A 21,363-nucleotide genomic window follows, 5' to 3' on the forward strand; every position below is an offset into this window, starting at 1 on the left:
CAAACCTTTTACGCCAGCAAGAAGTCAGGGCAGTCCGTCCAAGTGGGACGGCAGAAAGAGAGAAAACTGTACGTCACCACAAGCTCTTTCCCAATGGCCGGCCACCGTTTAGCATAAACGGTGACGTCGGCCAATGAGAAAGAGGGGAGGGGCTTAAAGCCCACTAGTGAATCTCCCTTGAAATCATAAAATTTCACGAGCGAGACTGCACATGTGCGCAGTCGACACCACGAGACCTAAAAAGGGTATATCTAGTAAACATGTTTCATCCATACATGCGCTCTCCTAGGTCGTTGGCTTTCGTCAGGACCATGCAAAAGTTGTTCGGATTTGGATACTCGATATTTCCTGATTTTGGAAAACTCTCATACTTCGAGAGTCTTTTTTAACTTTTTGTCTTTTTCCTGTAATGGCCAGCTGCCCCAAATGCCGCACTGCTCTCACTCGGGCTGGCATCGAGTAAATGGGCCTTGAGAACAGAAAAAAGACAACAAGTCAAAAGAGACTCTCAAAATACAAGAGTTTTTCAAAATCAGCCTATATTGAGTCATTTAGATGTGGGGAATACCTAATATTCCACTGACACGTCACAATCTTTTTTTAACCTTGCCCCTGTCTACGGTAAACCTCGAAAATAAATTTAAGAAATGCGAGTGGACCGTAGATAACTTTAATCATTTTTATAGAACGGATCCCAAAAATGCCTTGTATACAAGACACGTCTCCTTCTGGTGGAGGACAGACCCAATGATGTAATCAGCCAGTAGTACGTTAGTGAAAAAACATACCACTGACTGAACATTACTGTTGAGGGTCCTACCAAGAAACCAGTTGGAGATCATCACTGCGATTTCCTTTCACTCTTCTTGATTTTGTGTTATGTTATAAGGGAAGCTGAGGCGAACTCCTATAAACTTCTCTCTCCCTCATTGATTACTGAACCACGAAGGAGTATTTAGACATTTTTTCACTGTTGGGAGTACCCCAGGCAGGATAGGACCTAACAGTACAGGATAAGAAGGATGAGGATAAAAGGGAGAGGCAGAAGCAGAGAGTGGAACGTAACATTGAGAATTGGCTCCGAGCCTTCAGAACTTTAGCTAGCTTCTTTGTAGTGAACTTCCTGCAGAGCGCAGAGGCCTCTTCTCGCACAAGCAGAAAGTGAACAAGGCACAGCAGTAATATCAAGGGGATGCCTGGCTTCTGTACAATGAGGGCTTCACAATAAAAATGCAAACCTGGCATTGCATTGACAGGTACCACAAGGATGGAGAAAGGTATTTGACCCATATGTTGGCTGCCAGGGAGGGAGTCAGTAGCAAGGAGGCACATTTCCTGGGAAAAGGACAAAAAGGGAGGCTGGATGGGATTACACAGAATGACAAACCAAGGGTGTATGCGGGAGGTAAAGCAGGAAAAGCTGCAACACAGCATGCTGGAGGTATGACAGGGACGATTGCAAGTGGGGACAGACCTGTAAGTTTAGGCACGCCTGAAGCATCTGCGGGGGGAGGGGGGGCACATACAGCTTTTGAATGCAAGAGGCCCAAAGAGCAAGGGGACACCAAAAATACCGTCAGCAGAATGTAGGAGCCTAGGAGCAGGGACACCAGAGGCTGAGGATTAGTTGCCCACTTAATTACCAACACCAGTAAAATCTGCAACATTGCTGAAGTTGTTGAGCAGCTACCCTAAGGATAAAGATAAACAATTGCTAGTAGAAGGTCTCGCAGTAGGGTTTAAGATACCATATTATGACCCCCTACCTCCTCGTCTTAGCCAAAACTTTAAGTCAGTGAGGGATAACCCATACATGACAAAGAAAAAGTAGACACGTATGTTTGCCTGGGGCAGATCACTGGCCCCTTTGCAGAACCCCTGTGCAGCAATTTTGTGGTGTCGTCCGCCACTGGGGTTGGTACGCAAGAAGGAACCTGGTTAGTTTAGACGTATTCATCCTCTGTCACACCCAGCCAGGGAGTCGGTCAACAACTGGCTAGATCAGGACTGCTGTTTGGTATCCTATGCCACCATAGATGATGCCATAGGCAAGATCAGGACAAGTGGGAAAGGGTCCATGCTGGCTAAGGCAGACATCAAATCAGCATTCTGCTGGCTACCATTGCACCCAGAAAGCTATCACTTGCTAGGTTTCAAACTGGGGGAAGAGTAATACCATGACAGGTGCCCTGCGATGAGATGTGCGATCTCCTGTGCTTATTTCGAGGCCTTTAACAGCTTTCAGGAGTGGGCCCTGGGGGAACTTCACCCAGCTGGGGGATGGATTTATTACCTGGACACTATGCAGGGCTAGTGCAGGCTACCAGCAGAAGAGAGTAAGGACCTGAAGCACACAATAAAAGTATTGCTAGGGGAAAAGAAAGCTATGCTGGGGGAAATTCAACAGCTTGTAGGCAAGCTTAACTTTGCTAGCTGGGTGATACCAGCAGGGAGGCCGTTTGCCAGGTGCCTGGTATGGTTAACAAGAGGGCTGACAGAGAGGCAGCACAGTGTCAGACTAACACAAGGGGCAAAGGAGGATCTGGTGCAATTCCTGGCTGACTTCAATGGGACCCTGATATGGTGGGACTCCTGGGTGACAGCAGTGCAGCTGGGAGCAATGTATTTAGGGCCATCTTGGGCTTGGCATAGGCGGACTGGCTGACAAGTTGGTGTGAGAAGGGTACCACCAAGAAGTTGGTGGGACTATACCGCTTCTGAATAATAATCGCCATCTCTATATGGGAAGAAGTCTTGCCAACAAGCAGATTACACTATGGGTGGACAATCACACGGTGGTCCAAGCTTTGAATTTGAGGATGGCCTATTGCCCTATATTGGTCTGCTTGCTAGGGCATTTGGTAGGCTGCCAGCTCAGGGCTAATATTGCGGTCAGGGCCAGGCTAAGTCCTGGCATTGAGAATGCGGTGGCTGATTTGGTGTCTCTTTTTCAGTGGCAGAGATTCCGGGAATTGGCGCCGCATGCGGACCTTGACGGGACAACTATACCACGAGAGCTGTGGAACCTGGTAGACCTATACTGAGCATGCTAGTGAAAAGTGCAACAGCCCACAAGACAATGACCAAGTATTGTAAGTGCTGGGAGACTTTTAAGGCTACAACCGGTGCTTAAGGAATATGCCAAGTGTCCGGTAGGGATGTGGAGAGATTTATACAGTGGAACTTTTCCAAAAGCAAAACCAGATCCTGGCGCAAAACCAAATTAACACGGTTTCTTACTACGCAAAATTAGCCGGCAACAGCAACCCAGCCGATATTTTCTACTGTAGGGCAGCCATGAAGGGATGGGGCACCTTCACCAAGAAATCAGGATGGGAGATGCCCCATATGTTTCAGCACCTTGCAAAAGGTGTTCAAGAAGCTTTGAAGCATCGGCACACAAAGGCATGAGCTTTTGGTATTTTGAGCGGCATTCTCCCTGGCAATCTTCGGGGAATGGAGGGTCAGCGAACTGGTGGCTCCGATTTGATTCAACCCAGGGTCGACCTGCTTGAGAAGGAGTGACCTCCACATGGAGGACAGCGCTATGACCCTTTATTGCATAGGTCAAAGCCAGACCAAGAGGGGAGAGACAAGCACACATGGCTGCCTTACCTCACGGAAAGTGATTGCTGCCCCATTTGCTGCATATTGAATTACTTAAAGAGCTCAACCCATAGCTTGCAACCATTTTTCTGCCATGAGGATGACTCATACCTTAGTCAATGTCAATTTAATGTGGTCCAAAGGCTGCGGTCAGTGCCCTGAAGGCAAAGCTCATCAAACAGATAGGTCGGTGGGCCTCAGGTGCCTTTCGGCGCTATATCCAACCTAAATTAAACTAAGTTTTTCCATCATGACAGGTGCCCTCGGTCAGGGGTACAGGGTGTGGATCCTGGGACACTCGTTTGTCGCCAGGGCACAGTGATGGGGGGAGGCACGAAGGACTAACAAAGTAATGTGACTGCACAACACTAAAGGTCTCATGGATGGGCAAGCTAGGGATTCGACGGGGACACCTGCTGCCTACCGTTCATGATACAATAAAGCACAGAGGGATACCTGATAAATTAATGGTGCATCTGGGAGGGAATGACTTGGCCGACCTGGAGTGTGGGGATTTAATTGGGGCCATGATAGCTGGACTGACAGCTGTTGCCAGCCTCACCAGACCAGCAGAGCTAGTATGGTCTGAGATCATACAATAAGTTGTATGGAGTGGGTCCTTGGAAAACGCAGCAGTAGAACGGTCAAGGAAGAAATTGATCATCACTATCTCCAGAGTGTGCAAGGCTAGCAGGTGGGGTTTCGCGAGGCATGGTCTCATTAACCTTAAAGCGCAAGGATACCACGAACCAGACGGGTACACTTGTCGGAAGTGTGGGCCTGTTCCTCCGCAGCATGGGGGGGGGGCGCTCATGTTACAAGACTATAGATAGGGAGCGTCAGGAGGCATGCAGGTGGGGAAGCTGCTTGAGGTCGTTAAACCACAGGCAGTGTGGCGGGAACAGCACGAGGGAGAGCAGAAGGAGTGCAATAACCAAAGGTGGAGCCACTCAATCGCGTGCCCTGGGATGCCTTGCGGCAGGGTAATGGGGTGCAGGCTATGGGTCAGCATGGGGGTCAGCAGAGGGCAGACACAGCACTTGCCCAGGTCAGGCATGAGGGCCTCCCACAATACTTGGCATCAAGGTGTAGCCTAGAGGCTGCAGGAGGGATGCTAGACCTTTGCTGAGAAGGGGCATTCGCCCAGGGCGCTGTTACAAAGTGCTGTATTGGACTTAAGACTGACCTGGAGCTAAAGACAATTTGGGCAATTATGACGTTATGCTTGGTTACATTTTAACTGTGTGTTTTCTTAATTCAATATGTGAATAAAGAGAAGCTGCGGTTGTTTTGAATCATCTGAGGCTTGTCTCATCTGTTACCGCAAGGGAAGGTAGGGTGCATGTATCGGCATGGGAACTCGAGGACACTTGCCCGTCTGGGAGGGGTTATGTTTAAAAGATGAAACTCAAATTGTGTCACTTGCAGGGGTGTCGCTTACCTAAGACTAACTTCATGGGATGGAAAAACCAGCAAAACAAATTTAAAACATCATGTACATGTATTTATATTCTTTACTGAGGCTTGCAGGAGAGAGGTTCACAGGCTGATGTTACTACAGAGAAGCTGTACCCTCTTTTTCATGAATTGATAAATCTTTGAGCAGAGTGGAAGGTGGTTTCGAAGATCTGAGATGTCTATATGGTACAGTCCTCGGATTTGCATTGATGGGGCCTTTTACATTCAAAGCTTTGTGGGTCAGGCAGGGTCTCTTGACATTACATTTAGGAAGTCCTAACCTAGGGGCCTCTTTCAGAGCTGCACTAGCAGTTCATGCTGCTCCAAGATAGCAAGAACTCAACACAGCTTTGTATTGTCTGTAATTTGATGGTGAGAGATGGGTGAATATCATTAGATTCTGACCAGCTAATCTGGCATGGAAAGGGCATCACCCTTCTGCAACAAGCATTTCTTAATTGAGGCAACGCAGAGCATCAAGCCACAAGTATTGTTAAGGGGGGGTTTGTAAGGGTTCACATGTGTTGTATTTGGCACATGAATGTCAAGCTGTGCTGTTAAGAGATGGACCTATGGGGTGTTATAATTGAAACAGCCAGAAGGACCCTTCAAGAATGCTGCATTGGCATTTATATTTTGTTGTTACTGACGGGGGTTGTTTGTGGTCATTTAGGGCTGTACAGCATTTTTGTTTCATGCAGAGCATGAAGTAAGTACTGCCTTCTCATTTGTCCGTTGTATGTTGGCTTAGAGTGCCCTGCTCAGACCTCTTGATATTGCAATGTCCCTTTTACTGGCAGCATTTGTAGGCGTGCCTGGAATGTTTTTTCTTTGTTGAGCCCTCTTGCACAACTTGGTGCCGTAATTAATGACCAATCATTTTAATCGTTGTGCTTGTGTGGGGTGGAGCGGCTGCTGGGAGTCGTACTTTGTTGGTTTAAGAAGCGTACCTGAAATGTTCAGCCTTTAGCTTGGCTCCAGCCTGGCAGGATGGGCACGTCCGAGGTGGATACAATCGCCTCGTTTTCAGTCCTATTTCCGGCTCCTCATCCACGTGTGTCAACAGCACGAGCATTTGATAGCTCCGTGCGGTTTCATTGCAGGCAGCGTCGCTGCCTCTCGCAGGGTGATAGGACTGCTGTAAGACTCCGCCAGATTTGAGATGTGAGACTTTACTCCGCGCGCTGGCTTCGTCTGCTTCTGGTTTCTCCTTTTGTGCGTCTTGTAAACCATTTTCTAGGCAGTTTGCAACCCTAGCACGGCATAAATGAACTTTTGTCCTAATGTTTCAATTCTCTTATGTATAATCCTTCACATATGTTCTTCACCAACCCGGTGTTGCACTTCCAGCTCTGTGCAAAGAGCGCCCTCACGATGTGCTCTGAAGCCATCCTACTGGTTATTAGCGCTATGCGCATGTGATTAATATATAACTTTACGGTTCACAGACCGTTCCTCCAGTCTTTTTTACCTATCTGCTGGCCCAACTTTTAAAGTGTTTTTCAGCGATTCTACTGGTTATGTTATTATTTGATTAGTATGCAAATCGCATTGGTATAGCTGACGTATAAACAAGCTGAGCATCTTAAGTTTATTAGATGTGCAAAGTGTAGGACGTTGATAAACAATGTCTGTTTGTTGTGTAGTCTACACGTGAATTCTTGTAGATGGGCTCCAAGGATGAGAGAAGTGCCATTGTGCATTACTGAAAAAAATTCAAATTCCAATAAATGAAAGAATACCAAAGGAGACGGTAAAAACCCTGCTTTATCACCAGCTATTAATGTGGGAACCTTCCGATTATATTGTCAGTATTCAGCATCAGTCCACCCCCTCCGCAATAGCATCATGGCACTGGCCTTTCATTGTTGGCATCCCCTTTCTTCCCCAGGAAGGGGGCTCCCATAGGCAGGCTCTAAAGAGACATTCTGGTTGGGGTGGCTGGCGATGGGAGCGTCACATAGTCTGATCCAAGGAGGGAATGGGACATGTATCTTTTCCCCCTACTGCTCTTCTGGTCAGGAGGGTTGGAACAGGCCAGCAGTGCTGGAGAATTCTGCAGTGATGTTGTTTGGAGAATGGAGTTACCATGGCCTCTGCGCTGGGGCCAGGCTCTAATCTCGGAAAAAGTGTCTAAACAACAGTCATGACCACAGTAGCCATAGCGGAGTCTTGGAAGGTTAGACTGGGACATAAAATAGGCTGAGTAAAAGTTGCCCTCATTTGTCTATTTGATAGTAAAAGACAGGCATTGCCAAAGTTAAAACGTGTCGCCTATGCAAGAGCTATTAGCTTTGATATGTTTCAGCTATGTTATACAACACAAAAAGATGATGGACAGAATATTGAACATTGTCAAACAATCACCCCCAGTCACAGATCTGGGTTTAATCCATCGTTATTTTGCTCACCACGCCACCCCAGTTCAGATATAGCCATATGCAAATCAGTCTTGACCCTATGCCTCATGGGAACAGTCCAAACCAAACTGTACTCCATCATCTTTTTGAGATGCATTTTCACCCTAAGTGGGAAGGGTATGCCCAGACGTGGGTCCCGTGCTCACTACGCCACTAGAGTCAAACTATCCTGGCTGATGACGCTTGATTACGGTCCAGGGAAGACATGGCCTGGCAGTTCGGTCTGGACTGTTCCCATGAGGCACAGGGTCAAGACTGATTTGCATATGGCTATGTCTGAACTGGGGTGGCGTGGTGAGCAAAATAACGATGGATTAAACCCAGATCTGTGACTGGGGGTGAATGTTTGACAATGTGCAACATTCCGTCCATCATCTTTTTGTGCTGCATTAGCTATGTTATCCACCAGGATGGCTGCTGTTCAGCATGGCTATAAGTTAGTAGCATAGAGGAGAGTGGTGTGGTGTGTTGTAGAGTGTTGTGAAGTGGAGTGTTGTGAAGGGAGTAGGGTAGAAGGGTATAAAGTGGAGGGGCTTTGAGTGGATTAGACTGTCGTAAAGTGGAGTGGCCTGGTGTGTCATGGAGTAGAGTGTTGGTAAGAGAAGTAAAGTGGCATGAATTGGAATAGAGGGATTGCGTACAGTGGACTAAAGTGTTGTGGTGTAGAGTGGAGTAGATTGTCATTCAGTGGAGTGCCATAGAGTGGAGTAGAGTGTCATAAAATGAAGTGCCATCTAGAGTCACCATCATTGTCGTAAAGTGGATGGACATAGAGTGTGTTAGAGTGACATAAAGTGCTGTAAAGTGTCATGGAGTGGAGTAGCGTACTGTAGAGTGTGATAAAGTTTCATAGAGTGGAGTGCCGTGGAGTAGAGTGTCTTAGAGTGGAGAGGCAGAGTGCAGTGTTGTAGAGTGGAGGGACATAGAGTGGGGTAGAATGTTGTCTGTAATGGCAATGCGCTACCACACCATGCATTCTCCACACTAAGCCACTCCGTTCTACAACACATTTTTAATTAAATGATAATTACATTTGCACAGACCTACAGTTTTACTGATAAAATATATGTTGCACAAAAAATAATGTGTGGAAATGTATTGATTTCTTTTGATCATTTTAAAATATTTGTTTCCACCACACTTCAAAATTACAAAAAAATTGCTTCACTTGTGCTTTCCTAATTGTGATATATTATGAATTATCTGCACAGTTCATTGACATACATATACATTTTGTTGTGTGCTTGAAAAAAAAAAATTACTTTCACAGTAAGGTTGTCTCATTTTGAAGTAAGAGAAAGAAAAGTAAACACTAAGCTCCCTTGGAAGACAGACCCCGACATTTGCCCTCTGTCTTTGAATGCACAGCAAATGCAACCAGATAAGAACAAGATTTAAAGGTCTGTTTGCAGAAAGTGAGCACTCGTGGAAGAAGACAGTAAACAGGCTATTCTCCATGGGAGGGCCTAACTCAAGCTGGACAGCCTAAAACACATACATCCAATAAATAGGAAGCAAGCAAATGTGAGTTACAAAACAGAAAGCCAGTGGTAAAGAATGGGCGGATGCATTTCAGGCTTTTAGAATATCCCCAAGATGTCATTAGCCAACCAGACAGCAGTGCTGTCTGGAATGCTTTGACCTAGCAAGTGCCCACATTTGTAAATCAGGCAATCCTGATCAATTTGAGGTGTGGTTAGGGAAATGCAGCAGTTCAATTCACTACTTTTGTTCCCTATCAAAAAGATTTTTCACAAAGTGCTGTTGGTCCCTCAACACTAGCTTTAATGGAGTTAGAAGCATCCACAATGCACCTTCCCCATTTGTTCACTCTTTTCCCCATATTTTTCTCTCTTCTAATTCCACTTTTCCACCTCTACTAACCCCCTGAGAACTTTCGGTTATTGTCATTCTATTCTGGCTTTTAAAAGGTGTTAGACACATTACACTGAGTGCTTTGTAATAAGGACATTAATCCTCAAAGATTTTTTAGAATTATTCTAACTTGTAAGCAGCAGATTACAGACCTATATCTTTAGCAATACATTAGTGGATGCCCACTGTCAGAAATCTGCCCTTTCTGTGTGGCCACCCCAATTTTTCACCTTTTGCTAGACCTTATTTTATTGCTGGTTTTCAGTCTCTGCACACTGGGACACTGCTATCCAGTGCTAAGGTATTTGTTTGACCCCTAAAATTTGGAAAAATTGGCTAATCCCTAATTGTCGTATTTAGCTTTTTTATAAGGCCACAGTATGGGGCGGAAATACACCCATAGCATAAAAGTCAACGGTCACCTGTGGACTTCAGTACTTATTGTGTCACCTATTGATGTGACAAAGGAAAACATGGCTCCAGGCCTATCATTGTAGCCTGACTGCTGCAGTGTAAAACCTGCAGTGCGGCCTGTTTAAATGACCCTTTTTGATAAGTCAAAAATTCCTTTTAAATCCCTCTGTAAGCGTTGTAGACCACAAGGTAGGGTGCTTGGTATTTAAAAGTGGGACATGTAAAACATTAATATTACCTAGTCCCTAAAGGTACAAGGCCCTAAAAATGATTTACACTACTGCAGGCCCGGCTGTCCTGTGTAGAAAAACAGATTTATATTCTAATACTGTGTGCCGAGAATGGGTCCAGCTAGAAAACTAATTAAACCACTATTCTTAATAATTATTAAAAAATCCAACTTAATGGTGAAGTGATTTTAATAAATATGAAGGAAAAGTAACTTTTAGCAAGTTACCCTTTACCTGCCTCAGTTGTTAGGAGGCTAATTTGCATTAGCTCTGCAGCTTCTGTCCGCCCGCACTTAAGACTTGAAGAGGTGTGAAAGGCCTGCAGGTGCAAACAACAGTCTGACTTGAATTGGCAGAATTGACTCAGTTGAATTCCACAGAATAATCAGAGTGGAAGCAGTGAGCATCCTGTGACACACCACTGTCATATCCTGCTTGACATGTCTACTGAGCCATGTATAACAATATAACAATTGTGGCACGCTTGAATCAGAAAGCACAGGACGCCAAAATAATTCTTGAGTGTCCCCTGTCTGGTTGCTAAAGTATCCTACAATTGTCCTACCAGATTTGTGCCTCTGAGTTTGTTGTGGGTATCGTGCCATGTTTGGCCTGTTTGTAGTAAAGCAAATTGGAACTACAGAAAAAGTATGTAGGGTTGGTCCTGGACACTTTGAGCTCATTGTCGCATCATTGGGTTGCATCCAGTGCAACCTACCGATGAACAGTAATTCTTCCTGCTGCATCATGGTCATTATAAAAGGTTATTCACAACACTGTCCCACGCGCACACACACACACACAAAACTAACCCACCACATCTCAAAACCCAGCCCACACAAAGGCACAAAAGCAGCCAATTCACTAGCCTGTCATTTGGGCACTTTGGGCATTGCCAGACTGCTTTATAGGCCTGTCCGACCTACTCTGCACACTACTAAGAGAACATTGACAGTGTACATAGACGCAGTGAGAGTTGGTGACCAGCAGTAGAACATGGATACAGCTGCAGCCTTTCATAATCTTTCATTTCGTAGAGTCTGCAGATGATAAATGTAATTTAGGACACACAGCATGTTTTGTAATGATTTACAGGATGGAACATGTTAATGCTTTTATGTAAGTCTCAAATAACTAAAGGTCTCCTTTGTGCTGAGAGAGAGAGGGAGAGACTTCTTGAATAGGTTACTAATTTACATAAACATCAAGATAGCAGAAGTGAGACAATGCAACCACAACAGTTAAATGGGACCCACTTAAAATGCTTAGATGCGTCTTTAGAAACTTCCAATTTGTAAGAAAAAAATATCCTTGGAATGGAGTGGAAGTGGAAAAGAGTACGCAGGGAGGAACCCATTGCATGAATTGCCCTGCCTCCATAATGTGTGTTTTGGTACCTTGTCCACCTGTGGTCACAATAACAGCTTGCCTTCCAAGGTAAAGCCATGCTGCTGATTGCTTGAGATGGAGGTAGTGGAGGGCCCATGGAATGTGTCAGGAGCGGCGAGAGCATTGAAGAGCCACCTTTATCTCAATGCAATAGTTTGACTTTCGATGCATTGTGGCAAAGTCAATTTTGGTGCATCCTGATTTTGACCCTTTTTAGCTAGTACATCATTTTTCACCAATGAACTGTGTTGCTGTAGGTATAGATTTGCCAGCCTACATTTGGTAGCCAAGTTGAAGGTGGCAAAGATGTTTTCCCGAAGAATTATGTAGACAACGTAGAGTGTGCAGACCCTTAAGAGACATGACACACAACAATGAAGGTAGGGCTAGGAATGTGGCCAATTTCACCTAACGAGTCATGTTGAAGAGGATAAAAGAGATCCTATGGAGAGCCATTTGATCCAGGTCAGAGTAGCAAGCCTTTCCAAGATTATTTTTTCGGTGACTGAGAGGTCAAGTAGGACGTGAACACATATGGACCAGAGCGGTGAGCAGTTTTTCAAGAATGTATGTAAGAGATGTGTCGGTCCATCAGCAAGAACATAACCTTGCTGGAAGTCTCTCTAGAGATAGTGTTGTTCCAGGTACACTAAACTTATATGAAACACAGGATCTTTAAGCAAGATTGGAGAGGCCAAACATTGGTAGTATATGGCCTGAGACTCTGGATCCAAATTTGCCTATTCATTTTACTCATCTGAGATAGTCTCTGCTAAGTTGTTCTCCCATTCGTTTAATGTCACTTATATCTCTGTTACTAGTTCACACCCCTCCTTCTTCCATTCAACGAGTTGCATGTCCTTCACACTTTTGAAAAACGTTTTTACCACCTTGGGAACAATTTGTTTATGACATTTATTTCAGCAGGCTTTCATTTCAATTTCAATGGAAAATATTGTTTTACATTGTGCAGGCCAAAGGGGGGATTAAATATCTACATAGCAAATACCATCCAGCAAATAAAAATAACCATTGTTGAACTGGACGTTAACTTCCAGCTTCTTTCCCTCTCCCTACCCAAAAACGAGACAGTTTTCCTTATCAATTTCTATAATAACCTGGAGGAACGACAGCTTCTGAGGTTGATATCTAACCTAAATGAGAAACTATCCAATTTAAGACAGGCAAAAGGCGGAAAGGGCACCGTCTCATTCTTATGGGGGGGGGGGGATTTCAACCTACATCACTGCACTCTTTCGGGAAAAAATGGTGCTGGGATGGTGACTGAGAAGGGTAACCCCCTTACCCATTTTCGTCACACTAAATTCGGTGACACAATGAATGATCTGCTATCAGACCTGGACCTCCAAGTAGCGAACAGTCCAAATGGCAATACCAATCAGTTAGAGCCAACCTATGTGGGGAGGGGTCATCACACAACGGTAGACTATATTTTACTATCGGCTGGTCTGCTAAACAGAGTCAAGCACTTTGAAGTTATTCCTAATGCACTAAGTGACCACTCGGCTCTTAAATTGGAAATGAACCTAATTCACCAACAATCTCTTCCCCTAATGATAGTAAAAACCCTGAGTCAGAATAACTTACAGCTGGGTCAGTTAAATGGGTTCACCTTAAAATGGGCGAAGATAAATCCTCGCCAACTTACCGAAGAGCTGATAAAATCAACATACCCTCACATCAAAAAATGCCTAGATCAAAGGGTGGCAGACGAGGAAGTCTTAAGTAATTTCTCTATGATTTTAGAAAAAATTAAGTCCCTACTCACAGGGAAACTAACAGCCCAAACCTCGAACAAAAAAGGATGATTTAATCATGACTGCACATTGGCTCATTCTAAACTAAAAGTGGCACTGAATAAAGATGACAGAGACCCTCAGCTAATTGCCACACTGAGAAAAGAATACCTCTATGCGAGGAACCAGAGAAAGGCCGAATTAAAGCAGGCCCTGTGGGACGAACTTCATAATAGTACCCTTGCAAAAAACAGCAAAGCCTTTTGGAGGGTAGTAAGATCTCCATTTCTGGCTGACGATAATACCCCAAAAATCGAAGTCGCCATAGAAGAGGCCGTGTGGGTATCTCACTTTTCTAAAATTTTCAAAAAAAGAGAAACAGATTTAGAAACTGATGATGAATCCCCCGCAGTTGGGGCATATCCCATCTCCATAGAGTTTGACATCTCCGAGGTCCTATTGGCCCTAAAATCAAGTAAAAATGGAAAAGCTCCCGGGCCTGACGGTGTTCCAGTGGACTTCTTTAAATATAATACAGATCTCTGGGCCCCCATACTCACCAGGGTATGCACGGCAGCTGCAAAGAAGGGGCTTCTGGAGTCCTGGACGAAGTCCGTTATGGTCCCGATTTTCAAAAAGGGAGACCGCCAGGACCCTGCCTGCTACCGCCCGATCTCGTTATTGGACTCGCTGGGCAAGGTAGCTGGCAGGGTCATTCTCGAGCGACTCCAGCAGTGGGTGGAGGAAAGGGGTATCCTGTCCGATTTGCAATTTGGCTTCCGGGAACGCTTCGGGACAGTAGAACAGGCTCTAAACCTATCTATGATCATAGGGAAATACAGCCATGCAAAACAGGACAGACTCTACATGGTGTATGTGGACCTGTCCGCAGCTTTTGATTGTGTCTCCCACACGAAATTATGGTCTGTACTGTCACAAATGGGGGTGGATCCCCCACTTTTAGTCTTCCTGAGGGAATTATACTCTAAGGCTTCCGCGAGAGTCCGTTTCGGTGCAAAGGGCGAGCTATCGGCATCTTTTGGAGTAGAGCGTGGAGTAAGGCAAGGTTGTGTCCTGGCCCCCTTCTTATTTTCCCTCTATACAAACAGCTTGGAGGTTGACCTTTTGAGGGGTGCCCAGGACCTCCCACAAGTAAAACAGCGCCCGATTCCCGCTCTGCTCTATGCAGACGATGCCGTCCTACTGGCTCGGACTCCGCGTGAACTGCAGAAAGTACTTTCCAGATATTCGATCTTCATGGGCAGTCTAGACCTCCACATTAACATTAAGAAGACCTTTGTAATGATGGCAGGTACAGGGAGAAAACAGCCTAAGGACCTATTGCTTAAAAACAAAAAAATAGATGTGACAGCTCACTACCCCTATCTAGGTATCACGATAGATAACAAACTGTCCTGGAAAGTGGCAGTCGAGGCCAGGAAACATTGCTTCAAGAGAGCCATAGCAGCCCTGATGTCCTTCTGACAAAAACTGGGCAAACGGTCGCCCCTGGAATTATTAAAAACTTACAGTGCCAAATGCCAGTCAACCGCACTGTACGGGGCCGGAGTCTGGGGGCACGCAGATGTTACTGCTTTACAGGTTGTAGAGAACACTTTTTTAAGGTTTCTCCTTGTAGCACCGAAACAATCCTCAACATACGCATGCCACACAGAACTAGGCATACCATATATAGAGGACCTGGTAAAAAACCAACCGTTGCTACTATGGCGAGGTATCTGGACCTCTGATAAAAACATGCTAACCAAGGGGATTGTGGCTGACTCTATGGCACTAGACCGTTCCCTAAAAATAAGATGGCTTGCCTACATCAAAAACTTTCTCACTGACCTAGGCCTAGAGACTTTCTACTTCACACCGGCAAAGATCAGTGAGATATCCAAGAAAGACCTAAAAGACATGGCTTTGAGCCACTTAGACAACTTAAGGCTCGCCAGCGAAATAGGGAAACCTTCCGTCCATCACGCTGTCATGGTCCAGGCTAACCTTACCATCCAGCCTTACCTAACGCTTGAAACAGGTATTTTCGATCGATTTCTACTGACTAGATTCAGATTAAACCTATTTCACCGGTTAGTAGCTTTTCCCACAATGAATGCCTGGGACCAAACTTTACCTCTCTGTCCCTGCGATGACAAATCACCGCAGTCCACCATACATGTAGCCATGTTTTTCAAATTTTATAATGAACATCGCAAACTCTGGTTACTATCTCTGTTAAAACTGTGGGGTGTCAGACAATGCCGCCCTGCCATGTTGCGTTTACAGTTTTTAGATTCGGAAATTACTTGCTATCACGTTGTTAATTTCCTGAAATGCATTTTTAGGCATAGAAAAACCTGTAAAGTGACTTTTTGTTAAGCAAAGATTAATGTTTTAAATGAAATGTGAACCTACATTCCTTTTAACCTTGTTTCTTTAGTTACAGTGTATTATAAATTTTCTGCTTGATAATATAAAAATGTGCACAATATTGCTTTTATGGATTTCTATAATTGAAATACCGAATAAAGGAAATTTTGATTTGATTTGATTGTGCAGACGGCATAGCAAACTGTACATGTGATGCTCTCTTTGAGTCCCTTGCTTTCTGGTGGTGCCAGCGAATCTCAAACCCTGGTACTTTATGCGGCTGCTCAGTGGTTTGCTCTGTTTAATACGGATGGTGACAAAAAAACACTGGGTGTTCTTTTCGTAATCATTCCATTTGGAGTGATAATCAGTCCAGTTTGTTTCATAGTTCATCTGGATGGTGGTCTGCTGTTTCACTGTGTTTTCAATTAATATGATTTATCATGAGTGAATTTCTGGTGTATTTTTTGATGATTCAAGCGCCTGTGATCCTGTTGTGTCCTTTTTTTTAAAAAAATGATTGCACAATTCTGTGCTGACATTGTGATTTTTGTCATACATATCACCTTTTATCGCTTAATTCAACGTAGTTGGTCTTTGATGCATATAAAATTTGTTTAGTGCCTTATTAGAGCTCATCTATTGAAAGCTGTTGTGGAGATTAGCTTCTGAAGGCTATGTGGACATGTTGCTAGTAAACATTCCACATGCAACCTACCTAATGAAGACTAGGTGAGAGGTTAGCCCTTGAAGTTTGGCCTGGAGGACTAGCAAATGTGTGCACAGAAGCTTATAGACTGAAGGCCGTACTCGAAGCCGGCCTTGTGTTGGTCTCACATGAATACCAGCTAGTAGTAAATAGCACACCCTAATGCTAGTTACTGTTGGCCTCACATAAAAAGTAGCTAGTGAAGACGGAATGTAGTCTAGCTGGCGAAGGCCAGACATAAAGCCTAACTAACGAAGACTACAGGAACCTCAACTAGTAAAGATGCACAGGAAGCCTAGCGATTGAACAGAGGAAGAATAGCTGTTGATGGATGCTTAGCTATTGAAGATTGTACTCAATACCCAGCTACTGAAAGTTATTATTAAGGAAAAGTACTGAGGACTGCACAAGAACCTACTTTGTGAAGACTGTACAGGTAGCTAAGCTTCTGAAGACTTGCTTTTGAACCCTTGCTTCCTAAAGGCAGTTCAGAAAGCAAGGTTTGTGATGACTTTAAGAAAGCGGCCATTAGAGGGTAAAGCTGCTGTAAACTAGGTAGTGAAGGCTGTATTAGAAGATTGGCTACAAAAGGCAATACAGGAAGCCTGGCTTGTGAAAGCTATAAAGAAGACAAGCTAGTAGGCGATGTATAGGAAGTCCAGTGAATGAAGCATAGAAGGAAATAAAGGTGCCGGGAACTCTCCCAGAGACTGGCTAATGAAGGCAGGACCTAAAACTTGGGTTGTGAAGTTTGTATTTGAAGCTTAGCCCAGGAAGTGCTCTTTTGAAATGTAGATAAGGAAGACTAAATGTAGCAGAACTTGGGATGGTTATAGCTGATGCCTGGCTAGCCAAGAAAGCCCAGGAAGCACCTGACTAATGTACTTGAATTCTATACAGCAAAGAATGTACACAAACCATAGCTAATGATGACAGCACAGGAAGCCTAGATACTGATTGCTACACAGGAAGCCAAGTTTAAGAAGACTACTGGGGAAACTAGCCAAAGAATAATACATCAAACGTCCAGGAAACAGAGAATAGTTTGTGTTTCGTATAATGATATGTATCTCTTTAAATGAAATAGACACTGAAAACTGACCCAGGTGATGTGTTATTGCCAGGTATTCATTCTTCATCATAAAACTGTCAGGGTCTTTCTGATCCTGGACACTAACTATTATGGTCCTTTTCTTCACAGGGCGCCCGGTGCTGCTCAGATCTGGCAATTTCCTTTCACTATGTGGATCCACAACTGATGTACCAGTTGGAGTACCTGACCTATCATTTTCGGGCCTATGGCTACCAGTACCGGTACCAGCCAGCGCTCCCGGAAAATGTACATAAACTACCAGTGCACTCTCTGAAGAACGTGGAGAAGGAAAATCCAAGCCTCTCTAATGCAACTGACCTTGAAGCAAAAGCCGAGAAACTTTGACTAAGCAATTTCTACAGAACTGATAATTTGCTATCCATTATTGGCTTGATTTTGCATTAAACTACTAAAGGAGACATTGGAATCATTATCGGCATCAGAGAAAACACCTCACCAGAATATGCTGAAGTCGTAGTATTGAAACGCATGGAAACAATCATCAAACATAAAAAAAATATTTTATTTTTAAAACATATTTTATTGATTTTCTCAGCATTACAATTTCTGCCATTATTGATATACATTATGTAAATCGCCATTCACATACCATGTGTGGAATCTCGGTAGAAACTAAATTACATTCTGGTCGATAAGATATTCTTGGTCGTATTTATTAGGCCTGGGCGGTAAATTCCGTTCCGCTCGCGGAATTTGGGTAATTTCGCGTTCGGGAGAGAACGCGAAATTGCCCAAAATTCTGCATTCCGTGACTTTGCAAAATTTTTTGCTTGTTCGCGTTCTCAAAATGCATGTTCGCGAGATATTTCCCCCCGAGCACGCAAATAGCAATTGCGAACAGGAAAAAAGCATCGCGAACAAGCAATTGCGTGTGTTCGCGGAATTTCTGCGTGTTTTTTACCGTTTCGCGGAGATTTGCGTAATGCGATTACGCAAATTCCGCCCACCCCTAGTATTTAACAGGTTTTACACATTTTTTTCTGTTAATTGTTACGTACATCACATTTCCATTTCCATCATATACATAGCTTATCATAGGCGTGGTATCAAGTTCAAGCTCTTCGCATTTCCCTCCCAATCCTAAAGTAAACTAACTATATTTCCCACCCTTCCTTCCCCTACAGACTCAGTGCTATGTATAAATATTCGTAGTGATTGTCAGCATGACTATAAGTAACAGCTATAATTCATGGCATATATCTAACGAACAATTCCTAGCATACAATATATTATATTCCAGGGTCAATATTCCAGCAGTTCTGAGTTTCTGTCAGTTTCGTTAACATTTCAGCATGGTCCCCGCCATTATGATTGTATCTCTGTTGCTATAAATACCTCCAGCATCACATCCTTTCTAGGGAAATAGGTTTCTTTTGCAGCCCCTACATTCTTCCCTCTGTATCTCTGCACTTTCAGCTTTACCCCATCTGATCACTTTGCTGTACCAGTCTACCACCGCTGGTGCTTTCGGCGCTTTCCACCGGATGCTTATTGTGCGTTTGGCAAGAAGCAATGCCAAATTAGAGAATCTATGAAAAGATATCCAGATAAAAATCTGGAAACCCTAGTGCACTGCTCAAAACACTCAAGTGAGTGTAACAAAGTTATACTCAATGTTCAAGTGGAAAATGTGAAAAACAATTTACAAACATCTTTACAAAGTAATCAAAAAAGAGCGAAGAAATAACGGTAATGAAGAAGTCTTCAGACGAAGTGCAGATGCTTGATAAGTTTTAATTATTCAGAAGAAGTTTGTTGGCTGTCACAAAATTCTCCACTGCAGCATCATCATTTTAATGTGAAACATTCCCAATGCATTTCGGGCATTTGGTGCCCTTCATGAGGGGTATCTACAAAGATCAATACAATATCTTAATACACAAATCCTCAGGGGAAGCAAATATACATAAGCCCATTCTTGGGGTTAGTTCAATAATAAATGTACGAACTATCATTAACAAAAATGTAACATATCCGAATGTAAAGAAGAGTTAGGGTGAACAAAGTATGAAAATAAAGCATGTGTGACAAAAACATCGAAATTAAGTGAAAGCGTGCGAAGCTAGATGATAGATCAAAGTCAACACCAAAAGCGATACCAAGTGAACCTAAGCTCGAGTATGAGTGAAGCGAAATAGAGTGGCTTCGAAAGAAGAGTGAGCAAATATGATGGAAAGCTGATTCTTACTATGATAGGTAGCGTCAAGGTACCTCCAACGACCATGGGCTGCCCGGGCAGAAAAGCCCAGAGAGCTAAGGAAAATTAGCGGATGCTACTCGTGCGAAGAGATTGCTGAAAAATTAAAAAGTGCACGATGAAATAAACTTGTCCGCCTGTAGAAATCATCTTCAAAGGCGTTTCAATGATGGGACTTACCCATTTGTTAATCACAAAAACAAAGTATGGAAGTCTTATGCAGGAAGCTTGTAAGTTGTAAGAATACTGCAAAATAAAAAATACATGCAATGAGCTACTCATAATAAAAAATGCCATTGATAAAAAGAATACCGTGACCCCTAATCTAATGTGAGGAGGCTTACCACCAGAAGATTTCTACAGGCGGACAAGTTTATTTCATCGTGCACTTTTAAATTTTTCAGCAATCTCTTCGCACGAGTAGCATCCGCTAATTTTCCTTAGCTCTCTGGGCTTTTCTGCCCGGGCAGCCCATGGTCGCTGGAGGTAGCTCGACGCTACCTATCATAGTAAGAATCAGCTTTCCATCATATTTGCTCACTCTTCTTTCGAAGCCACTCTATTTCGCTTCACTCATACTCGAGCTTAGGTTCACTTGGTATCGCTTTTGGTGTTGACTTTGATCTATCATCTAGCTTTGCACGCTTTCACTTAATTTCGATGTTTTTGTCACACATGCTTTATTTTCATACTTTGTTCACCCTAACTCTTCTTTGCATTCGGATATGTTACATTTTTGTTAATGATAGTTCGTACATTTATTATTGAACTAACCTCAAGAATGGGCTTATGTATATTTGCTTCCCCTGAGGATTTGTGTATTAAAATATTGTATTGATCTTTGTAGATACCCCTGATGAAGGGCACCAAATACCCGAAATGCATTGGGAATGTTTCACATTGAAATGATGATGCTGCAGTGGAGAATTTTGTGACAGCCAACAAACTTCTTATGAATAATTAAAACTTATCAAGCATCTGCACTTCGTCTGAAGACTTCTTCATTACCGTTATTTCTTCGCTCTTTTTTGATTACTTTGTAAAGATGTTTGTAAATTGTTTTTCACATTTTCCACTTGAACATTGAGTATAACTTTGTTACACTCACTTGAGTGTTTTGAGCAGTGCACTAGGGTTTCCAGATTTTTATCTGGATATCTTTTCATTGTTAATACAGAAGGTCTAGCAGGGCCTTTTTTCCTAGCGCACGCATTTTGATGATATTTGATGAATTATTGTTTAATGGTACATTTGACTAGTTTAGTTCACTGAGTGCATACCAGCTGCTATCCTTCATAGAAATTAGAGAATCTATGCACAGGGCTCCCCTGTTTGGCTCTAGCTGTTATTCCTAGTATGCAATACTCAAACGACTGCCCACTACTCCTTGGGGCCACCGCATTCAATATTGTGTGCACTGTTCTCCAGTAGTGTAACAATCGTGGACAGTCCCAAAGCATATGTACCAAATTTGTGTTGGTGTGTTGACATCTGGGGCATTCATCTGCTACATCTGAAAACATCATGCTTAATATGTGGGGGGTCAGGTAAGCACGGTGTGCTATCATGAGTTGAATAAACTTAAACTTCGGGTTTCTCAATACTTTTTGTAGGTATTCCAGCAATATTTTCCATTCTTTATCTGTTAACTCGCGGCCTATGTCCGTGTTCCTTTTATCCCAGAGTGCCTGTAGGGATACTGCTGTGCATGTTCGAATCCCACGGTATAACCATCTAGTTAGGTGTCTGCCATCACCCATCAGGTATCAGGTATTGCATGTGTACTAATTCATGTGTCGGGTGTTCCGCTCCTCCTGGCAC

General features: G+C 43.6%; 2 protein-coding genes across 4 annotated transcripts in view; one reads left to right on the forward strand and one right to left on the reverse strand.

Annotated features, from left to right (window-relative positions):
- LOC144830794 (glycoprotein-N-acetylgalactosamine 3-beta-galactosyltransferase 1-B-like) overlaps nucleotides 1–17,980 on the forward strand; it is a 556,105-nt gene extending 538,125 nt beyond the window's left edge. For all 3 annotated transcript variants that reach the window (XM_078688939.1, XM_078688938.1, XM_078688940.1), the window contains exon 4: nucleotides 17,433–17,980. In XM_078688939.1, coding sequence (XP_078545065.1) covers nucleotides 17,433–17,669 — 237 coding nt within the window. In that variant the 3' untranslated portion in view covers nucleotides 17,670–17,980. The remainder of the gene's footprint in view (nucleotides 1–17,432) is intronic.
- The window catches only part of LOC144830768 (glycoprotein-N-acetylgalactosamine 3-beta-galactosyltransferase 1-A-like), a 712,051-nt gene that overhangs the window by 254,685 nt on the left and 436,003 nt on the right, over nucleotides 1–21,363 (reverse strand). The gene's annotated exons all lie outside the window — the stretch shown is intronic.

This window comes from Lissotriton helveticus, chromosome 1_1 (assembly GCF_964261635.1).
Source record: "Lissotriton helveticus chromosome 1_1, aLisHel1.1, whole genome shotgun sequence".
NCBI lineage: Eukaryota > Metazoa > Chordata > Amphibia > Caudata > Salamandridae > Lissotriton > Lissotriton helveticus.